We start from the raw sequence: 20762 nt of genomic DNA, 5'->3' as shown, positions 1-20762 counted from the left end.
CCTCCCTCGCTGTGGTACATGCTCATTAAATATAAAATGTGTGTAACAGTAATCTTTTCAGTAGGACTCCGTTTTAGTTGTTGTTTATTGCTTTTATTTTTGTATAATGGTACGGGGGAAGGTCATAATAGCTGCTTTATTTGTATCAATAATATTTTCAGCTATATACTTCAGTAATCGACGTTTTCAAGGGGAAAGTCAAATTATTTGACTGGCTTACTCTTCAAGTAGGCCTAATACATTTCATAGGAAAGGCATATGTTTGACTATTAGCGTGCAATGCTAAATCAAAACATGCTTAGGCTAGGGTGCGCCTATGTTTAAAACATAACGTATAATAGATTATAAGTCGATTATCGTTTTAACTAAAACATCCAAAATTCGTCAAATTAGCATAAGATCCATTTCTCTCAGTTCAATGGCTGCCCTGCTTTTAATGTTTTCTTTGTGATCAGGTCTGACCGACTGTGACAGATGGGCTATTGGGGGATGTAAGTGCGCTGCTCTGCTACTAGTTACGGTAAGCGCCGTCTTCATCCTCCCCCACACTCGCCGCCACTGCTCTGAGCTCATTTCGCCGGTGAAAAGGGCTAGCAACGCGGGTGCCATTTGGCGCAGTTTGAGATTACATCCGCTTACAAAAGCGCCCGTGAATTATTTGTTGTCGTAACTCTTGTTTTTTTATTTAATTTAAAGTATTCCATAATACACCGTCAACATGAGTTCGATTAACGTGAAGAAGCTGAAAGTAAACGAGCTGAAGGACGAGCTGAAGAAGCGTCAGCTGTCGGACAAGGGCCTCAAGGCCGAGCTCATGGACCGCCTGCAGGCCGCGCTGGATGAGGAGGCCCTGGCCGGGGACGAACCCGCGCCCACAGACGAGGGCTTCGCCCAGGCCACTGACCAAGAAGGCATGGGGGAAGAAGAGGCCGGTGACGGTGAGGCAGAAAGCCTTGTCGAAGAAAGCATGGAGGCCAACGAGGCCGAGGGAGAAGAAGAGCAAGCCGAGGCAGAAGAAGAAGTCGAAGAAGCGGCAAATGGAGATGGCGCTGAGGGCGCCGCCGTTGCTGCCGAGGACGACGAAATGGGCGAGGGCGAAGAGGAAGACGAGGAGGAGGAGATGGACCCCATGCTCAAGGCTGATGTGGACGACATGGAGAAAATCGACGCAGAGGACGGTGAGCCCGGAGACCAGGCTGCTGAGGGTGAGTCTTCTGGGCTGTGTTTGAACCTGTTGGATGGCTCCGTGGCTGGGTGTCGGTTTTGCCGATTGAGTCGGTGGTGGGCTGAAGTGATTGAATGTTGAGCTAGCCGCCGTGACCTCATTAGCCTAGCCTAGCCCGTAGCTACAAATCCTTGCTATTCCGCGGTCTTAGTATCGATAATTTAGCAAACAAATGATCGGTTTATTCGGACTCTTACGATAAACGGAAAAAGTTAAGAGTTGGTGGCGAGCTCGGTCGTTATCGGAGAACTCGGATGGTGGAGTTGGCCATTCATTTTAAATCCACGGGTATCGGTTCTGTTTGGTTAGCGGTTAGCTTCCCAGCTAACGCTTCGGACTTAGCTGGCGAGCTACATTTCTTTTGTGTCCACGGTGCTGTGCTAGTTTCGACTAGCTAGCCCAACCTTATTCAGAATATGTGATTGTTGAAGTTAATATCGCGGAGATGTTGCGGTTAATGGTCGTGTTTAATCGTATCGTGTTGCACGTGTTTAATTTCCTCTTGGCGTGGCGATAGACTTTCAATTTTATCAAAGAAATGAGTTTCTTTCTATATTAGCTGGTAGCCAAATGATGGGGTAAAGGGGGGCAGCACAGGTAGGCAGATATACCCATGCATGATTTACGTATCACATTCAAACACACACACTCAAGAATATACCAGATAACCTTCTAGAACAGCAGTGTCCCTTATCTTTATTTTACACGTATGTTCCCAATCCCATTAAATACCGTTGTCTTTATGTTCACCCCGACCAGTTTACATAGTAACTACCACCTGGTCATTACAACTGTTATATTCATTATGGACTCTGAATGTCTTCATTGTAACAATGAGGTGTCTCCTCTTGCTTAACAGTTGATGCTCTATAATTAATTAATTGAGTATTAACACCGGCTTCTGCGTGGGTCGAGACCCAACTGCTAGCCCGACCTCTCTTCTCTCAAAAAAAGGAGCACCTCATTCTATATCTTTGTTTTATTTCCAAAGGGGATGCGGACAAAGACACGAATGCTGATCAGAAGAATAAGAAGGGTGTTAAGAGACGCCGGGAGGAACATGGAAGGGGATACTTTGAATTTATTGAAGAGAACAAATACAGCTGGTAAGGATGGGACAGAGCCAAAATGGCCTTCGGCATTCCCGAAGCGCCATACAAAGCTTTGTTTAATAAAATATATGTATTGGCTTTAAGAGCCAATGCACTCAAGTAGCATACAGTAACAAAAACCCTCTTATTATTTTGAAGTATTATACTACAATGGAATTTCTTTAACGATAACTTTAATTTCACACATGTTTTGAGGGTCCATCCCGACTACTTTATAGAACCTTACCATTTGACTTTGTTGCAGTTGCCACTCACATTTGTGTCTAACAGAACACTGCTGTTATGTAGCAGAATACATTTTAAGCCATCAATGAATATTGAGTACTGTTTCCCATGACACGTAAATGTTCCAAGAGCCCATTGTGTCTTCAAGGTGAAAAATCAGGCTGCTCAAACAAGAGCACAGTGGAAAGTGCACTCTTGCTTATAGAGGAAAAACAGTGGGGGATGGGAGGGAGGGTGGGAAACCACGGCTGCAGAGTAGTACACAAGGATTTAGCAAACATTTCCGGAAACTTTTGGACCGCCCCACGGAAGAATTCGATACTCGGGAGTCGCCATCGTTTCGCTCTCGCACTGGTGTATTTTGTCATCTGTATTTTATTTTTTGTTTTTTTGTGTTAACAATTGTACGGTGTTCAGGTGCTATATTTGTCTCATCTCGTGTGTGTGGGAGCATTTTGTGTGTGTGTATTTACAAGGCACCTTTCTCCCCTCCGGCGCAGGTGACATGTGTGAATGGCTGTGCGTGTGGGTGCATGTGCTTGAAAAGTCACTTTTTTGTTTTTCATTTGCCCTGGACACGCAGGAAAAGACAAACGTCTTGTGTGTATGCTTCAGACGGAACACAACAACCCGTTCATTAACACCAATCATGGAGCTCCCAATGACTCTTCCAAGAATCCTAACTCCATTGGTCTACTTGATGGAAGCGGGCGGCGGGATCTTTTTTTTCTTGACCATCCCTAGCTTTCTCTGCCATGTCACAAATGGAACTTCGGGACTTTAAGGGCCTGCCAAGTGTCTCCCCACAAACCCATATACCTCTACAGGATTTGTGCTGCACTGCCAAAGGGACCACACACTCTGGTTTAGGTGTGGCTCTGTAAATCTCCTAACCTGGCCCAATTGTTAACTGCACTTTTATAAAGACACAAGATTGCTGAAACCCTGTGTTTAGAGGGAGTGTCATGGGCACTGGTTAACAACAGACCCACAAACTTTTTTTAATTTGTTTTCATTATCACTGTTTTGGTCACAGGCGTTGAGCGAATTATTGAGCATCAGTTTATGCTACATTACATGCACTTTTTAGCCTAAATACATTATATGCTTCTTTAAGTAAGCTTTGTCTAGGGTTCTTAAAACGCTACAGATTTGGTAAGTAGCTGTGGTGTTAGTTTTAGCTTTTTAAAATGTGCATTGCTCAATTTCTAGCCTGTTACATTTGTCTTGTGCATGCAAAATGTGCCAATACTTGTTGTAACGAGACAATGTGAGGTAGCCATGACCTTCTCACTAGGAATTTCAAGCAAAAGCAGTTGGATACACCAAAATGCTTCTCCCTATGGGCGACTTTTTTTAATGGATCTGGAAACCATTAACTTATGATAAAGATTGAGGGGGAATCCGTGGTGGTTTGGGTAGGGCTAGACTCCTCATGGCTTTTAGCAACCGCGAGCCCGGCAGGTGAAGACTGTCCGTCTGAGCTCTTGTCTCTGTAGGTTTTTGATTTGATTACGCTGGACTCGGCAAGGTAAGTGCGGCCCGTAACGGTGGGCCATTCTTGTTATTTTTCCCACTATAAACAACCCTGCCAGACTATTCCTTTGCCAGTTGTGTTTTTCTTTTTTGTCTGGCAATCCTAATCTGCAGCAGGTGGAGCCTAAAGTCACCTTCACAAGCTCTGCGTGTGACTGCCGACCCTGTCTGCCCGTCTGTCTGGCCCGAATTTTCTGTCTGACGGCCTGTGCTCTTGTCTCGCTTTCAGGGCTTCGTTCAAATCCCCTGTGCCACCACTGGAAGAAGAGGACGAAGAGTTTGATGACACTAAAGTCTGCCTGGATACTTGTGAGTGCTCCTGGTGCTGTACATGATATGACACCTTGTGTTCCTGTTAAAGCAGCTAATGAAAAGTAGATCTTTCTGCAGTGCTGGTAAACTGATGAAAAGAGGCACTTAAAATATGTTGGAATTTAAAGAAATATTACATTGTACCAGTTGGGCTTAAGAAGCAAACTAGCTTATGTCTTGGATGAATTTATGCATCGGTTTCAGTAATAATCGTCTTCATGGACGCTGACGTGTCCTTTTTTTGGCAACCAGATTCAGTACGAAAGTATCAATCCTGCATACTGCAATTGAGTCTGCATTTAAAAATATGCCACTATTTTGCAATACCTGCTAGATAATCAATATTTTCTTTTTAAATCATTTGGAGGAAATAAAGGGATAATATAAAGCACGATTATTTAAATGATCATTTTTGAGTTTGGAATCTTTGAAATTTCGCCTTTTAAAAAAAGTACACAAAATGTTCATAAAGGAAATGTTCAAATCTAAAATAATATACAGATATGTATCCAGCTCCTCTGCCCTTTCTATAAAGGATATTTTTTATAAATAAAGCGTTAACCCTAACTCGATTATGATCATTTTGTGATCGTTTGACGCTGAAATCGCAATCGAAATTAGATTAATCGCCAGGGCCTACTCCATAGTCCTAGCTTCTTTTAAGTCAATGATGTCTGGAGTTTGAGTAATGAACACAGTTCCGGGCGTGTAATGAACCTGGTTCCAAACCTTTCGTGATCTGGCTCTATGCCTTCCCTGACTCCTGGCTCCCCTTGTTTTACCAGACAACTGCGACCTGCACTTCAAGGTGTCCCGGGACCGCTACAGCGCCTCGTCCCTCACCATGGAGAGCTTTGCCTACCTGTGGTCTGGTGGACGTGCCAGCTACGGCCTGAACTCTGGGAAGGTCTGCTTTGAGATGAAGGTACGTCTCGGCAGGAGCACGCATTCTCGCATCCGCTACTTGAGATATGAGTCTGTCGACGCCCATGTGCTGTGGGCTCTGAGACCGAAGCTGACAACATGGGCTGAAATCTGCTTATTTTAATCAGAATTTTAATCAGTGATGAAAAAATGGCTTGATAGTTTCCCACAGTGAGTACCAAATAGCAGCATGAACTGGAAAAGGCTGCAGCACCAAGTCCTTAACAAGGCAAACACTAACTGGGTTATAATTATCAGGCAACCTATCCAAGCTGTCCATGCTCTCTCTGTAGCGCCGGACGGTCATCAGGTCGCCAACAGGATAACTTTCACCGACGGTCGCTGTTCGGTTCCTAAATAACTGTTTCAGCAACATTAAGGGGAAGGACAATTCAGATAAGAAAAATAAACTTAATTTTGTTGCAGTCATTGGATTATCAAACTTTTTAATGTTTGGTTGTTCTGCGTCCCCAGATTACAGAGAAGATCCCAGTGAAGCACATCTCCAGTAAGAACATGGAGATCCATGACGTCCAGGTTGGCTGGTCCCTGGCCACTGGTAGTCTGCTGCTGGGTGAGTTCCTCAATCAGTTGGTGGACAGTGCAATCGATTTACGGCTTCCTTTATACTCAATGAAGAGTTGTGTTGCTACTGAATTTTGAGAATTGATGATTGCTTCTGTGGAATTGTTTTGATGAGTAACCCACCAAAATGGATACAAAGCCTACTAGCTCCATTTTCTACTGCCCTTTCAACATTGATTACTTATTTAAAGCAATTGGTTAAGCAGTGCCCTCCAGTGGTCATGCAGGGGATGAGATTGCGTAAAATGGCTGCAATTACTCATTGCATTGCATTGCATGATGGGCAATATTTATTCTAGCCACGTTTCTGGCTGTGTTTACATTTTCTTGAGTAGAAGTGAGAAACTAATAACAGTTTATTCCTTTGACTGCAGGCGAGGAGGAGCATTCCTACGCCTACTCTGGGAAGGCCAAGAAGACGGTGAACTGCGTCACAGAGGACTTTGGAGAAACCTACGAAGAGAACGACGTCGTCTGCTGCCTCATTGTAAGAACAACCATCAGTGTGTGTTCAGGTCGCTATTGTACAAAATGGCAGAAGCCTAAACTCTTATTTTTCAAACGCTGCAAGCCATATTAACGGCGTAAGACTAAGGCAACATCAAGTTACTTTATTTCTCCTAACGTATGTCAGTGTCATGGTTTACAGGATGGACAAAAATGAAATGGAATGCACAAAATCGATCAAATGAACACAAAAATGCTATACCTGCATAACAAAACAACCTGTGTAATTGTACAGCCGATTCAACGTAAAATAAGTGAAAGACAAAACTTTAATGATTTCTGTAGGGGGCGCTCACAGATTTTGGCAAACCTTTCAGTTTTATAGCAATCAGCTCAAATTCCATGTTTGGGGTTTTAGAAGCCAAAACTCCCCCAATTTAAAGTACTTGAAGTGTGCCCCATGGCCCACTAGAGCCACCATCTGGAGGGCTGACTGGCTAAATCAGTTAAATCCTCTCAAGGACTTAAATGGGACTTTTCCCGCCAAAATCTGTGTACATACATTTTTCTTTTATGAGGGGGTGTCGGGAAATCTGGCCTGTGAAGCTCTGGGGTCTCACTGTGATTTAAGACTTATGAAAAAATAATCAAAGCAATATTTTTGTTGCATGCAATTGTCAGAAATTCTGAAGTTTCCAGTTCATAAGGTAACTGCATTTACATTTGGAACCCCATGTGGTGAAAGTTGTTACTGCGATACACGCATGTATATTTTTATAGCAGACACTGCAGTCAAAGTCCTTAACAAGGCAAACGATTACTAGGTTCTAATTATCAGGCAACCTATCCAAGCTGTCCATGCTCTCTCTGTAGCGCCGGATGGTCATCAGGTCGCCAACAGGATAACTTACCGACGGTCGCTGTTCGGTTCCTAAATAACATGTTGTTCAATGTTGCTGAAACTATAATATAGTTTCAGCAACATTAAGGGGAAGGACAATTCGGATAAAAATAAGCTTTATTTTGTTTAGTTCAATTTTTACAAACCTTTAGTTGAAGTCTGCTAAATCTCTTTTAAAAAGTAACCACAAATGAGAGTGTAAACACGAGATTTCTCTCCTGCCCAGGACTTCGAAGCAGACGAGGTGGAGATGTCGTTCTCCAAGAACGGCGGTGAGGCGGCGGTGGCCTTCCGGGTCCCCAAGGACACGCTGGCCGGCCAGGCGCTCTTCCCCCACGTCATCTGCCACAACTGCGCCGTGGAGTTCAACTTCGGCCAGCTGGACGAGCCCTACTTCCCCAGGGTGGAGGGCTACACCTTCCTGCAGCAGGTTCCCCTCGAGGAGCGCACCCGCGGCCCCAAGGGGCCCGACACCAAGGCCGACTGCGAGGTAACCACGGCGATACAAGTGTCTTGATGTAAAGGGTTCCGGGGAGACCAGGGTCAACGGGTGTGGGACTTGTTAGCGGAAGCTGTTGTTATTTAGTCCTTATGTGATTTTTGTATTTCCCCGCCAAAATCCATGCACATAACTGTTTTTTCTTATTTTTACATTATTAACTCTGACTTAAGTTCGGGGAAACCGTCACAGGCTGAACTTTTTATTCTTGTGTAAAGAAAACCATACCAACTGTTAATGTTTATTAGAATTTCTTGGAGAAGATCCGGCTGCATCTCATTGGCCGAGACATTAAAATGCGTTTTCTGACGCGTTCCCCCCCCCCCCCCCCCCCCCCCCCCCCCCCCCCCCCCCCCCCCCCCCTGCGCGCTGTGTTCCAGATGATCGTGATGGTTGGGCTGCCCGGCTCAGGGAAGACCACATGGGTCAAGAACCACGTGCAGGAGAGCCCTGGAAAATACTACATCCTGGGCAGTGACACCATTGTGGACAAGATGATGGTCAGTCATTCTGTTCCTCTGCCCACCTCTTCCTATCACAATACATTGTGGCATTGAATAATGTTCCCCTGTTGTAGTCTATTATGTAGACTTTCTGTGTTTTAGAAATTACATCGGTCATTTCTGCATTCATTTAATAAGTGTGTGACTTTGGGACACAAGCAATTCCCATCGTGGGTTAGGATTTCCCATCTGAATCTCAGGCACCCATCGAAGCCGCCCCTGCTTGTTTTGGTAGCGTCGGGCGGTCAACAGGATGCCAACATGATAACTTTCACCGACGGTCGCTGTTCAGTCTGTAAATGACTGTTTCTGCAACATTAAGGGAAAGGATAACTTCTCATTTCTAAATGAGCCAAATAGTAAATGTAACACACTTTATCTAAAGCACCGTCATTTTAACTTGACCTGTATTTATCCAACGCATTGAGAATTAAAATCTATTTTCTATGAGTTCATTGCTTCTGCATTGGTGGACCCCAGTGGGGAATCAAACTCTAACCCCTGCCAGTGCTAATGCCTTGCTGCTCTAGTTGAGCCACATACTCTTTGGGCTAGTCATGACCTTACATCTCATGTGCTTCTAATTCCTCACCCACTAGCTCGGGGATCACTAGCGTAGCCTAGCACTCCCAGGCATTTCCGTCGATACACAAATAGTTTAGATCCCGCCATACTGAGTAATCCTGTTTGTACGTGATGCAGATCAACAGTCTGAAGAGGCAGTCCAAGGACACCACCAAGCTGACGGCCATCTCCCAGCGTGCTCCCCTCTTCCTGGGGAAGTTCATTGAGATCGCCGCTCGTAAGAAGAGGAACTATATCCTGGACCACGTGAGTTTATTAACCATTGGTAGTAAACAGGAAATCATAAGTTATTCATTTTTAAAAGTAAATGTATATTTGCTGCTTATAGCACCGCAATGGAAATATTTGGTATTTCTGTTTCATATCACTATTAAATGCATTCGTTGGCTGCTTCTTAGATAAATAAATAAAAGTACCATATTAATCCATGATTACAAATTGGAACTATATGGTGAGAATAATGCAAAATCGCCAAAAGTACATTTAGATCAAATATCACTTGGTTGTGTCCTTACATGTCCTTTCCCCTCTCCATCCTCCCTGCAGACCAACCTGTCTGCCCCGGGCCAGAAGAGGAAGATGTGTCTGTTCGCTGGCTTCCAGCGCAAGGCGGTGGTGGTATGCCCTTCAGACGAGGAGTACAAGCAGAGGGCCCAGAAGAAGGCGGAGAGTGACGGCAAGGAGGTTCCCGAGCACGCCCTGCTCAAGATGAAAGGTACAACACAACCATGTCCACAGTGACATTACATTTAAACTGTAGATATACTGGATACAGGTAGAGATGGACCTAAACGTGTATAATAACATGGAGGCTTGGCCACTTCGTATTAGAAGCATGTGGCAGTTCTGAGCCTGTTTTAAAATATATCAAGGTTTATATTTCCCATCTTTTTTCAGATATGAAATGTTACTCTACACAAATATGTACTTGCTTCTAAGCGGCCATAAATAATCGTGTTGACATGAAACCTACCATACCCTGCCAACGGGCTCCCAGTAACACCCCTGCCCCCCCCAGGGTTCTTCTCCCTGCCCGAGGAGGGCGAGAGCTTCTGCGGGGTGACGTTCGGCGAGCTGGAGAAGGAGGAGGCGGCCAAGCTGCTGGAGCAGTACCGCGAGGAGAGCAAGACGGCGCTGCCCGCTGAGAAGAGGCCCAACCAGGGGGGCATGCCCCCCAAGAGGGGCGGCGGTGGCCTGCGCGGCGGCACGCGGGGGAACAAGAACCAGTTCAGCCGCGGCGGCGGCGGCCCCGGGCAGCGCGGGGGCCCCGGTCAGCGGGGCCGCGGGAGCTTCCAGAACAGAGGCAACTTCAGAGGAGGTGAGCTGGTCTGTCCGGGACGAGGTTCTCCTTCGTCGTGCCTCCTTCTGAGGGAGGATCTCAAGGGTTCTCCCTTTGTGATGAAGGGAGTCCTCCCTGGCGGGGCCTGGGTTAGGGGGGTGGGGGTGGGCTAGAAATATGGGCTGTGAGGCTCTGGGCACTCACTGTGATTTAAGGAGTTGCTAACTAAGCGGACATGACGCGAGTCTTTCTCAATATTTTGCCAGAAATCCTGTACTGCTGTTTCCAGGTAACAAGGGGATCGCATTTAGAACCCCATGTGGGGAAAGTTGTAACTGCAGATGTTATGAAATCGTGTACATGTATATACATTTATATAGCAAATACTGCAGTACAATTCCGTAAGAAGGCAAACGCCAACTGGGTTCTAATTATCAGGCAACCTATCCAAGCTGTCCATGCTCTCTCTGTAGCGCCGGACGGTCATCAGGTCGCCAACAGGATAACTTTCACCGACGGTCGCTGTTCGGTTCCTAAATAACTGTTTCAGCAACATTAAGGGGAAGGACAATTCAGATAAAATAATCTTTATTTTGTACTGTTCTTTTTTGATAGTTTAGTACAAGGCTGCGGAGGTAACCACACGAGTGTAAACAAGAGATCTCTACGTTTATTAATTCATCATTCTTTCTCCCGTCTCCAGCACCCGGCCCCCGGGGCGGCTTCAACCGGCCCCCACGTGGGTTCCTGCCCCCTCCAGCCTTCCGGGGAGGGTACCCCAACCGGGGCAACTACAACCGTGGCGGCGGCGGAGGCGGGCTCATGCCCAGCCTGGGCGGCTCTCCAAGGGGAGGTCCCATGAGGGGCGGCAGCTTGGGCCCCCGGGGCGGGTCCATGAACAGGGGCGGCCCGATGAACCGGGGGGGCAACATGGGCCGAGGGGGCGGCGGCAACAGTAGCCGCGGCGGCGGTGGAAGCCGTGGAAACTTCGGACAGGTGGGTCTCCCTTAATGATTCGGCGCAGTCTCTTAAAACAGACCAAACTTGTCTGGAGATACTGTTATATACTAACCTTTATTTTAGTTATTAATAAGAATGTGTGCGTGTATTTCCTGGAGGCAAATCAAACGGTTATTTGCCATTGCTGGGTTTTAATTTTTTCTCCCGCCTTGTGTTTCAGTTCCAGCAGAGGGGCGGCGGCGGCGGTGGCAGCGGCGGTAACCGTGGTAACTTCGGCAACAAGAACGGTGGCGGCAACTTTGGCGGGAACAACAGGAATAGCGGGAACTTTGGTGGAAACAACAGGAACGGAAGCTTTGGCATGGACAAGGCCCAGGCCTTCAACCAGAGCTGGCAGCAAGGGGTGAGTTCCTCCTTCACTGAATGACTAACCATTTCTCTAGTGTCTTTTTGACGTCAATTTATTTGACATAATTAGGAGTGCGAAGGGAAATGACTTGAAATATTGTGCTAATAAGAACATGCTCATTTCATTTTAAAGACCAAATTGCAAGGTCCCAAGAATACATGTAAATGTCAACTGTGCGTGGGTCTCTTCTAATCGCTCATGTGTTCTAACGCAGTTCTGGAACCAGAAGCCATGGAGTCAGCAGTACCAGCCCGGCTACTACTGAGAGACTGTGTTCTAGAGCACTGGTGGCCCGGCGGACCAACCACTAGCCACGGAACATCCACAAGCTCTTTTTGTTTTTGTTTTTTTCCCGTTCAATTTTTCTTTACTAGAACCCACATTTTAAAAGCCCCACCAACCAACTGACTGCAATGACTTAAACAATCCGGAGCGACAACATTCCACATCAGAACAGGGGTAGGGCAGGGGGAGATGGAGGAGAATATAAAGGCCTCTGTGGGGGCTGCAATGTTATCTACTGTACACCATTGTTTCAACGCGTCCTCTATCCACATCCGTTTTTATTTCATTTTTTATTTCTGTTGTAAATTTTTATAACTATAGTTTTCCCGCAACTTTTAAAAAAGCATGTTTTTAAATAGAAGAAACCTACGTGATAAGATCTCTCCTGCTAAAGATCAAGGGTCTGAAAGTTAGCTGGAAATGCAGATGTTAGGAATGTTTTTGGTTTTTTTGTCTTCGGATTGATGCATTTTATCATTGCCGTTTTTTGTTAAATTTGGATTTCTCCTTTTTTATATTTAGGATTGTAAATATATTGTTTTTTTTGTTGTTGCTTGATTTAGTTTGTGAGAACTTAATGAAACACGGTATTGAATAGAGTCCTTTGCTCCCCAACAGGGAGCTCGGTAGCTAAGCTAAGTGTTAGTTTGTTTATGTTTAGACCACTGTCATCAAACAATACTACCCACACGCCTGGTGACTTTAAGACAGTTATTCGGCTCCATTTTGTGTCCTTTTTGTTTCCACTTCCAAGCCTGTGATCTAAAAATCCATAGACTTGCAATAAAAAGACCCGTTTGCTTTTTTTAACAAACCCTCTTTGGCTTGTGGCTTTTGATTGCGTTCAAGGTGGGTTAAAACGGGCCCTTGAACTAGCGCCCCCCGATTGGCTATAGTTCAAACTATGAGGACATGGGTCTCACCTGGAGGCAGCAGCGTCTGAGGGGCGCAGTCTCCTAGGCAACCCCTACACACTTCAATTTGGCATTAGCCATTGTAATGCACATGGCTCTATGCCCAGCCAGGTTTCGTATTTAATTGTAACGCTAAGGCCTTACATGGCATAGTTGAATAATTTTGAATTATCTAAAATCTTTTTTAAATAATATCCAGGTGTACAGTGAGGAAATTAGTTTTAACCTAATTTATTGAGTTTTTTTCCATAGAGGGCTGTTGAAAAACATTGAATCATTGATAAGTGAGTAAAATTGTCCAGAAATATAAAAAACGTGTTTCGTGCATGAGGTCTGTCCGTTATAGTCTTCACATTTTTTTGTATAAACTCCAATTCTGATGATTGACATGGTATCTTTTGTTTGTAAATATTTCAGCTTCAGCAGTAAGAATCTTTTGACGGCTTTCATTGACACCAGCAGATAAAACAAGGGCTACACAACATCGCAACATGTTCACCATTAAAACACCTCTGTCCCAACTGACAAATTAGAAGCACAGCCTATTCCCAAACTATTGAGGAAGAACAGTTGAATGTTGTGGAGCAAAGTCGACATCCCTATTGGAACAGTTTTTGGGGGAGGCAATCACCAATAGCCGCCTCATTGTTGGAACAAGTAAACTACAATAAACTCAACTTTCCTGTTGAGAGGTTGCCTACAGTGTTAATGAAGACCAAAATTGGAAATTGTTTTTTTGTTTTAATACTGTTGATATTTATTAACACGTGTACATAGGTCACCACTTTTTGAACCATGCATGAATGTTACATTAACTGATATCAGCCGATAATTTAATGTGATTATAATTAAAAAGTATATTCGTTTATACAATTATTGTAACCAAATGTCAACGTATTACGAATAAATTCTACCATCTCCCTTGTAAATATAGTGGGTACTTGCTGCAGCTAAGTTAACCGTTTTACAGTATATATGATAGCAAATATATATTCTTTATGTTGCTACACAAAATATGTGCTCATCAAAATATCTAGTATTTAAGATATGTTTTTATGTGTAGGCTTATTTTTTTTTAACAATGCTGATATTTAAGTTCCAAATTAAGAACTGTTTTTTTTTTTTATCTTAACCTCTTCAAACATTTCAATAAAGGTAATTTCCTTGCCCCTGAAAAAATATCTCTTTGGATAATTATTATACTGTTTGTGGATCAACTGACAAGAGAAGTGATGAAATAAGTAAATGCCTCATTGAGATTCATGTTCTCCTTCCCAATCTCCGACGGTCTCCTGTCTGTCTTTCACTCGGGCAAACACTGCCTGTTAGCGGGGAATCCACTTCCCTGCCAGACAGCCAGCTTTGTTTCAGCTTTGTCCTGTGTGTTTGTGGGTTTGCCATCTTTGCTAACATATTAGTGAATGACCTTTAACCCCCTGGTGGGCGAGCAAACAGAGCCGTTGCTATTGGCTACGGATCTGCAACCTTTTGGGCCCCCGGGAGCCTCTCTACCTGCCCTAAGCCTAATGTAAATACAGGAACTGTTCTCAGTTAATGTGGATTCTGAGCATGTTTCTCACTATGCTCCCTCTAGACCGCCCCCTGCCGTCCACACCTGAACACGCTGAGTCTATATTGGATGAAATGTGCTATATAAATAAACTTGCCTTGACACACCCATGGCCATATGCCATTTAACTTTTGAGAAGGGGAGGGGGGGGTTGGTGCTTAAATGTATTTTCTCATCATTGTCAGTGACTGAGTACTCCATATATTGTTTGCTGTGTGATTTAAAGTGTAAACTAGGGTGTTAAAGGCCTTGAGCTTTGTATGTTTATCGATTGCACTTGGATTGATGCATTCATTTAAACGTATTAGGAGAACACCTGGCGTTCCGATGACAGACAGAGGCAAAAGATGTTAATGAAACAAGATTTTTTTTATTTTGTTTGAAAATGTGTCACTTCATATTCATATGTACAATTATGTTCAAAATAAAAACACCTCTGTGATAAAAAACAGTCGAACAGTCTATGTAATTATTCATTTGGCATCCCATACCAGCTATACAAATGTCAAAACGTTACGACGTTACGTCCACTTAATTACAAAATATATTACATTTAAGTGCTTCTGGACAAAAACGTGCTTGGCGAGTTCGTTGCAGCAGCAGTAGCAGAGCTGGCGCGTCCCCAAATCCCCCTTCCCAATCACTTCATCCCAATTTAAATAGAAAAGTACTATCTTTGGTTTGGTTACTATCCTCATCGATCACCACCACCACCACCGCCGATCATCATCACACCATGGACACATTGTCCATGGTGCAGGCGCACCGCTCCACGATCATGTTGGGGAACTCGGCAACCTCGATCTCCGTGTACTCGCCCTTCTTCACCAGGTACATGATGGGCAGGGGCGCGCTCTCCGCCACGGTGCAGCGCCTCTCCCCGTAGCTGTAGCCGTTGTAGTTGCGGCGGGGCTGCTTGCAGCCTCCCGTGCACCTGAACGCCTGGTAGCCCGCGGGCTCGATGATCCAATACTGCGTCCAGGTCAGCGCGCGGAAATTGACAAAGTGCTGTTCCCTGCAGCACGTGTCTTTGTTTTGATTGGAATCGCAGTCGCCACGAGAACTGCGGGAGAAGAGGAGGAGAGGACCTGTTAGATGCCACACCGAGACAGGCATAGGTTCTACATAAGGTTCAATGGTAATCGCGACTACAAGGGACTCAATCACATTGACTAAATGTCACACGGATGCCATAATCGTTGTAGGCTATATCAAAGCGCGCGTCTTTACCCGTATTCTTCGAGGTTGAGTGTGTACAGGATGAGCTCCGGCTTGCCCAGGGTGTTGCCGGCCTGCTCCTGGGTGGTAAAGTGGACACTCTTGGCCATTTCTGCCGCGTAACTGCCGGGTCTCTCGCCCTCGATCCACACCTCCAGGTGCATAGGTGTTTTCCTCTGGGCCTTGGACCAATAGTGCACCGCCTGGGTCACATCAAAGCTCTTCCAGCCCGTCTCGTGGATTGGGATCAACCTAATAAGCGAAAGGAAAACAAAAGGGGCGATTAATTAAAAATAAATGTAAAACAACAAGTGTGTATCAGTGGCTGACAACAGCATGACACGAAACACACCCCTTATCGGTGTTACTGTTTGTAGATCTTTCACACGCCAGTATTAATTCTCACCGTGAGTCGACCAGAGACGTGCGGTTGGCGCCGTTGGGCAACACGTCCACCCAGTAGACGCTGACCCGGGCGTTGTTGACGGGCCGGTGGGCTTTCCTGTCCCCCCCCGCGGGGCGTGCGTGGTGGGGGGCCTTCTTGTAGAGCTTGAGCTCGGCCATGGTGACCTCGCTGTTGGCCGGGATCCGCGCGTCCATCTCGAACACCATGCGTTGACGCGCAGTGTCAGAATACACGTACTCCCCGGAGATATCTGAAGCACACAGACGGAGGACCACAGTATGATTAGACATGGTGATTATGTGTCATTAATTCAAATTTATTTAAATGTGGTAGACAATTAATCGAGTACATTAACGTACATAAGCGAACTATTTACGCATTGAAATAGTGGGCCATATCGGATATTAAACCGCATTTATATTTAATTCCGTTTAACATAATTCCATTTTTTTAATCTCATGCAAGTGTAAAGCATGTTATTAAATATGAAAACTGTTTTTACCTGCATTGCCAGGAATGCCTCTCAGAATGCCTGCCAGACTTGGCAACGATCTGCGCTTTCTGCTGTGATGCAGCTTCAGCATGGACGTGTATTTGCTCTTGATGTGAGACGGAATAATTAGATTCTCCAAATCCCTCTTGACAATGTTGGGAATCTCGTCCAGACCCAGTTTCTGGAGCAGCGCGTCCTTCATATCCTGGTGCGTAAAAGCCTTGGCGACGGCGATGAACACGACGCACAGAGCGCAAACGCGGAGAGAATCCATCGGGAAAAGGTCAGTAGGGCAGAAAGTCCGGTGAAGTTATAGAGCTGCGTGGGAGCGGTATACGGTGGCGTTTGCTCGGGATCTCGGAGTCACACTGTATTTGTGACACTCGTCCAGCCCTTTATATGCTCGTGACGCTCCCATTCGTTCGCACTTTGTCGATGGGGGTGGGGGCCGTTATCAGAACAAAGGTGAGACAATAAAGGCCCTTCCTAAAATGGATATCGAAGCAGCCATACTTCAAACAGCGACCATTAGGCTCAATTTAAGCATGCCGTTTCGTTTTGTCTAGATGTATTTCTGTCCCTTCTCATATATGGTAACATTGTTGTCTTGAATGCAGAAATTCCATTATTATATAGCATTACATGCTATTTTCATGGTGTTGAAGTATTATAGAGACACATTTAATGTGTCTCTATAATATATTTATATCTATATATATTTAAATTGCAAATTTATCAATATCAGATTTAAGACCTCAATGGAGTCAGATTTCTGTTTTGGATGTGACTGCGTCTATTCCAGAAAGTTAGACAAATCAATGATTCTCTCTGAGCTGTATTAATACTAACAGATACAATAAGACATATTACAATAATATTTGATTATATTCTGGTTCGTCTGTACCTGTCTTCAGACTCGGCCAGACGTGTGTGTCCCAGACAGGCTTCGACCCTTCGAACCTCAAGTAGACCCTTCAGTTGCACATCTTGTACACACACACACACACACACACACACACACACACGCACGCACGCACGCACACACGCGCACACACACACACACACACACACACACACACACACACACACACACACACACACACACACACACACACACACACACACACACACACACACACACACACACACACACACACACACACAAACAAACTCAGACATACACACTCGGTGTGTACATTCCACTGGACAATGTCAGCGGCTGGGGCAGTCTGGCGTCAGTGTGTGACACGGGGGTCCTATCTCTGTCCCCCAGACACCGTGTGCGTGGGTGAATGTATGCGTATCTGAGGACTGTTATAGCACGGAGCGGAAAACAACGATTTGAAGCAGAACTGCAAGATTTTCATAAAGTGTCGTCTGTTGGTTGGGGGTCCACCCAACACCATCCCCTTAAAGCAAGTGTAGCGGACTGGGAGGGAGTGGAGGGAGAGGGGTTGAGTGGATTGTTGTGGTGGTTGCCAGGAGGAGTTTGTGTTTTTGGGTGGGCAGGGAGGGAGGGAGGGAGAGGTCAATGTTTATTCCATGCTCTCCAACGGATTACAATTATTAGTTAAACCGTGTGTGAGCGTGTGTGTGGTGGGCTGGTAGGGGAGTGAAGTGGAGTTTGTGTGTGGAGGAGGGGATGCGGCGGAGATGTGGATTGGGGCAGGCTCTTCGCAGGTGGGTGATTATCTGATTCCATTGCAAGGATTTGCCTTGGCTTTTTTGTCACACAAACATTAGAAGAGGGGGCCCTCTCGCGGGCCTGGGGGTTGTGTATTGGCCACTGTTTGCTTAGAGATGTCAGACAGACTGAAGGGGGAACACAGGAAGAGCAGATGACAGATGAGTACGCGGACGCCGGGGCTGAGTGGAGGGGCTACAGCCGGACTCTTAGGGTCGTGCACACACACACAGACGCACCCAGACACACACACACACACACACACACACACACACATGCACACAAACACACATGCAGGCATGCAGGCATGCACTCATGCATGCAGACATGCACTCATGCATGACACACAAACACACACAAACACAGACACACAGACTAGTTTGTGAAGCTGCAGTCTGTCTTAAAGAGTTATAAAGTCACCATGAAAACTTGCTAGTTTATCATCATTATGTACATGCAATGGCTTTAAATTGAGTGTCTGCGTGTGTTTGAAGGTTTATTTCCAGAGTTGCTAAAAGTAGCCTTGACAACCATAATACATTATCTTTCCTCTCGGCCTAACGTCTTCTCAGCTGACGATCAAAATTATTTCTTATCATTATTATTGGATTAGGAAGTGGTGAGGTTGGTGGCTTTTCGTGGATCATTACAGAACGTTCATTTGAAACATCTCTCTATAGAGAAACACTGTGAAATCAGAGTGTCTGATGGGTCAAAGCGTGTAGACATGTAAATTCAGCCACAATCAATTGTCCAGTCCATCTGAAGAGCTGTGTCCTTAATGGCTTCTATCCAGTCTGTGTGTTCTGCTAGAATCTGGAAAACACAATTCTTTCTTTCTCTCTCCCCCTCTCTCGCCTCCTCTCCCTCTTGTCTCCCCCCTCACGTAACAGCCCCCTAATTCGGTAAATTAGGATGCCGTGTGTGTGATATTTCGCAGTCCTTCTCCTTCCTCCCCATGCCAGTCAAAGATAGGGTTGCTAGTTCAAAGCTGCCTCTTGATGCTCCCAGGTGCCAATTCTCCTCAATCAAAGACGCTAGCGCTCCTGGAATCCACAACTCAGGTGTAATTAACATTCCCTCCATTTGCATTCTAAAGCGATCCAGTTTATGGCTCATTCCCTTCCATTTGTGAAACACTGAATCCCCACCAGCCCAAAAATATGGAACACAAACCTGTTAAAATACCTGTTGTTGTAGAATACCACTGTATAAAGTATATATATATGTATATATATACACATATATATATATATATAGGTATACTACACACACACACACACACTCACACACGCACACGCACACACACACACACACACACACACACACACACACACACACACACACACACACACACACACACACACACACACACACACACACACACACACACACACACACAGACACGAGAGATAAAGAGTTTTAATGCAAAAGGACCACCTTTGGGTTTTGCATGTAGTTTGCACATTCGAGCAAAGCTCCTGTTTGGGGTACCAGCGATACAACACTGCTATGTTGTCGCTGGTGACGACGTGCCAAAAGTCAATATTGAAGTTGTGTTGGTGGTGAGGGGCAAATTCCTTATTATTGACAAGGGTGTATTGTCATTTGTCACCGGCTTCCTGATTATGCTAGATGGCCCTAGAGCCGGCTTTATCCCAATTTCAAATATTTGAAGAAATAGAATGATTGTTGTGAGTTTTGTTTGCACCTTAACATGCAAGTACATACAGCTGTTAGGACAAACAAGCGCCCAATACTCATTACACGAGACGTATCTTTTCGTCGAATCAGTCGGAGAGCGCTGAGAGCGCTAGACATGTACAACAAGGGAAATACAATTATTGCTAATTATAATTATAAGTGCCTCGACATCTTGGGTTAATCGGAACAGTCTAATTGCACTTCAAACAATAGATGATCGGCCAATCAACAGGGCGTTTTTAATCCTGCTGTAGAGATACGGAAAGGAGAGCAGACATTTGGGAGTAGATTAGATAGCGACCGAGATCAAGTATTCCATGTAATTACCAAGTAATTAGGGAAGGATCACGCCGAAGTTTACCGACGATAACAAGAGCAAATATTTATATATGAAATAAAAAAAATTGGTTCTCATGCTAGTGCATTTGTCAGTGACCTCTTGGCTATTTATAGTCTGTTAGAGACCATTATAATTTTATTTTTATGCGTGTGTCTTTGTAATTTGTAATTTATTTATAATTGATAATCAATTGAAGACACGATCCCAAATCACAACGGGATTCTGCAAGTTATCAGCGTGTTAGCCGTGGCAGTGCACAGCTCTATTTTTTACAACAGAGGGCGCCCGAGTACAAGCAGATATATTACAAAACCACATATTTGGCACCAGCAAAAGTCAGGCTGAACAATGTTATTTTTTGTTATCTGTATAACTTTATATTTACTCATTATATGATGGCCCATCCTTGTACCGAAACCCTGAACAAACAGGCCCTCCTCCCTCAACTGTTAACCATATAAATCATTAATAGCCGTGCTTTTAGACTAGGCAGTAAGCTTTATAAAAATCTCCATTCAGGCAAATTGGATGTAGATATGATACTTATCCTCAATAGGCTTTGATTAAACACCACCTTCGTTTATTTCTAGGATGAGTCATGAATAGCATTGTCTTTTATGTGCGAGAAGTTTAGATGTTGCAGAGG

At 44.9% G+C, this 20762-nt stretch overlaps 2 protein-coding genes, 3 non-coding genes and 1 pseudogene across 5 annotated transcripts; 5 read left to right on the top strand and 1 right to left on the bottom strand.

The window, feature by feature from the left end:
* The first annotated feature begins 554 nt into the window (after positions 1-554).
* On the top strand, positions 555-13880 carry hnrnpub (heterogeneous nuclear ribonucleoprotein Ub). Its single transcript, XM_030344731.1, has 14 exons — positions 555-1205; positions 2217-2331; positions 4328-4407; positions 5196-5335; positions 5809-5908; positions 6294-6406; positions 7494-7757; positions 8147-8266; positions 8972-9100; positions 9401-9569; positions 9873-10172; positions 10837-11129; positions 11314-11496; positions 11717-13880. The coding sequence occupies exons 1-14, from the start codon at positions 719-721 to the stop codon at positions 11765-11767; spliced, it is 2544 nt and encodes an 847-aa protein (XP_030200591.1). The 5' UTR covers positions 555-718; the 3' UTR covers positions 11768-13880.
* Positions 5589-5727, top strand: LOC115534949 (small nucleolar RNA SNORA16B/SNORA16A family). Its single transcript, XR_003974406.1, has one exon. It is a non-coding gene; the product is annotated as a small nucleolar RNA SNORA16B/SNORA16A family (small nucleolar RNA).
* LOC115534950 (uncharacterized) lies at positions 7201-7368 on the top strand (annotated as a pseudogene).
* Positions 8466-8604, top strand: LOC115534947 (small nucleolar RNA SNORA16B/SNORA16A family). The gene has a single exon (XR_003974404.1). It is a non-coding gene; the product is annotated as a small nucleolar RNA SNORA16B/SNORA16A family (small nucleolar RNA).
* Positions 10568-10706, top strand: LOC115534948 (small nucleolar RNA SNORA16B/SNORA16A family). Its single transcript, XR_003974405.1, has one exon. It is a non-coding gene; the product is annotated as a small nucleolar RNA SNORA16B/SNORA16A family (small nucleolar RNA).
* lft1 (lefty1) lies at positions 12283-16745 on the bottom strand. Its single transcript, XM_030344732.1, has 4 exons — positions 16398-16745; positions 15896-16145; positions 15502-15741; positions 12283-15334 (listed from the first exon to the last, which is right to left on the bottom strand). The coding sequence occupies exons 1-4, from the start codon at positions 16660-16662 to the stop codon at positions 15001-15003; spliced, it is 1089 nt and encodes a 362-aa protein (XP_030200592.1). The 5' UTR covers positions 16663-16745; the 3' UTR covers positions 12283-15000.
* Positions 16746-20762: the final 4017 nt, after the last annotated feature.

The sequence above is a fragment of the Gadus morhua genome, chromosome 21 (assembly GCF_902167405.1).
Source record: "Gadus morhua chromosome 21, gadMor3.0, whole genome shotgun sequence".
Taxonomy (NCBI): domain Eukaryota; kingdom Metazoa; phylum Chordata; class Actinopteri; order Gadiformes; family Gadidae; genus Gadus; species Gadus morhua.
Note: the sequence above shows the minus strand (reverse complement) of the source record. Positions and strands in the feature narration are given on the sequence as shown.

Excerpts from the sequence above, each read along its gene's own strand:
- lft1 (XM_030344732.1), bottom strand. The coding sequence starts at position 16,662 with ATGGATTCTCTCCGCGTTTGCGCTCTGTGCGTCGTGTTCATCGCCGTC. Across the intron at positions 16,146-16,397 it reads AGGCATTCCTGGCAATGCAG|ATATCTCCGGGGAGTACGTG; the intron begins GTAAAAACAGTT and ends TGTGTGCTTCAG. Across the intron at positions 15,335-15,501 it reads CTCAACCTCGAAGAATACGG|TTCTCGTGGCGACTGCGATT; the intron begins GTAAAGACGCGC and ends CTTCTCCCGCAG.
- hnrnpub (XM_030344731.1), top strand. The coding sequence starts at position 719 with ATGAGTTCGATTAACGTGAAGAAGCTGAAAGTAAACGAGCTGAAGGAC. Across the intron at positions 2,332-4,327 it reads GAAGAGAACAAATACAGCTG|GGCTTCGTTCAAATCCCCTG; the intron begins GTAAGGATGGGA and ends TCTCGCTTTCAG. Across the intron at positions 9,570-9,872 it reads CGCCCTGCTCAAGATGAAAG|GGTTCTTCTCCCTGCCCGAG; the intron begins GTACAACACAAC and ends TGCCCCCCCCAG.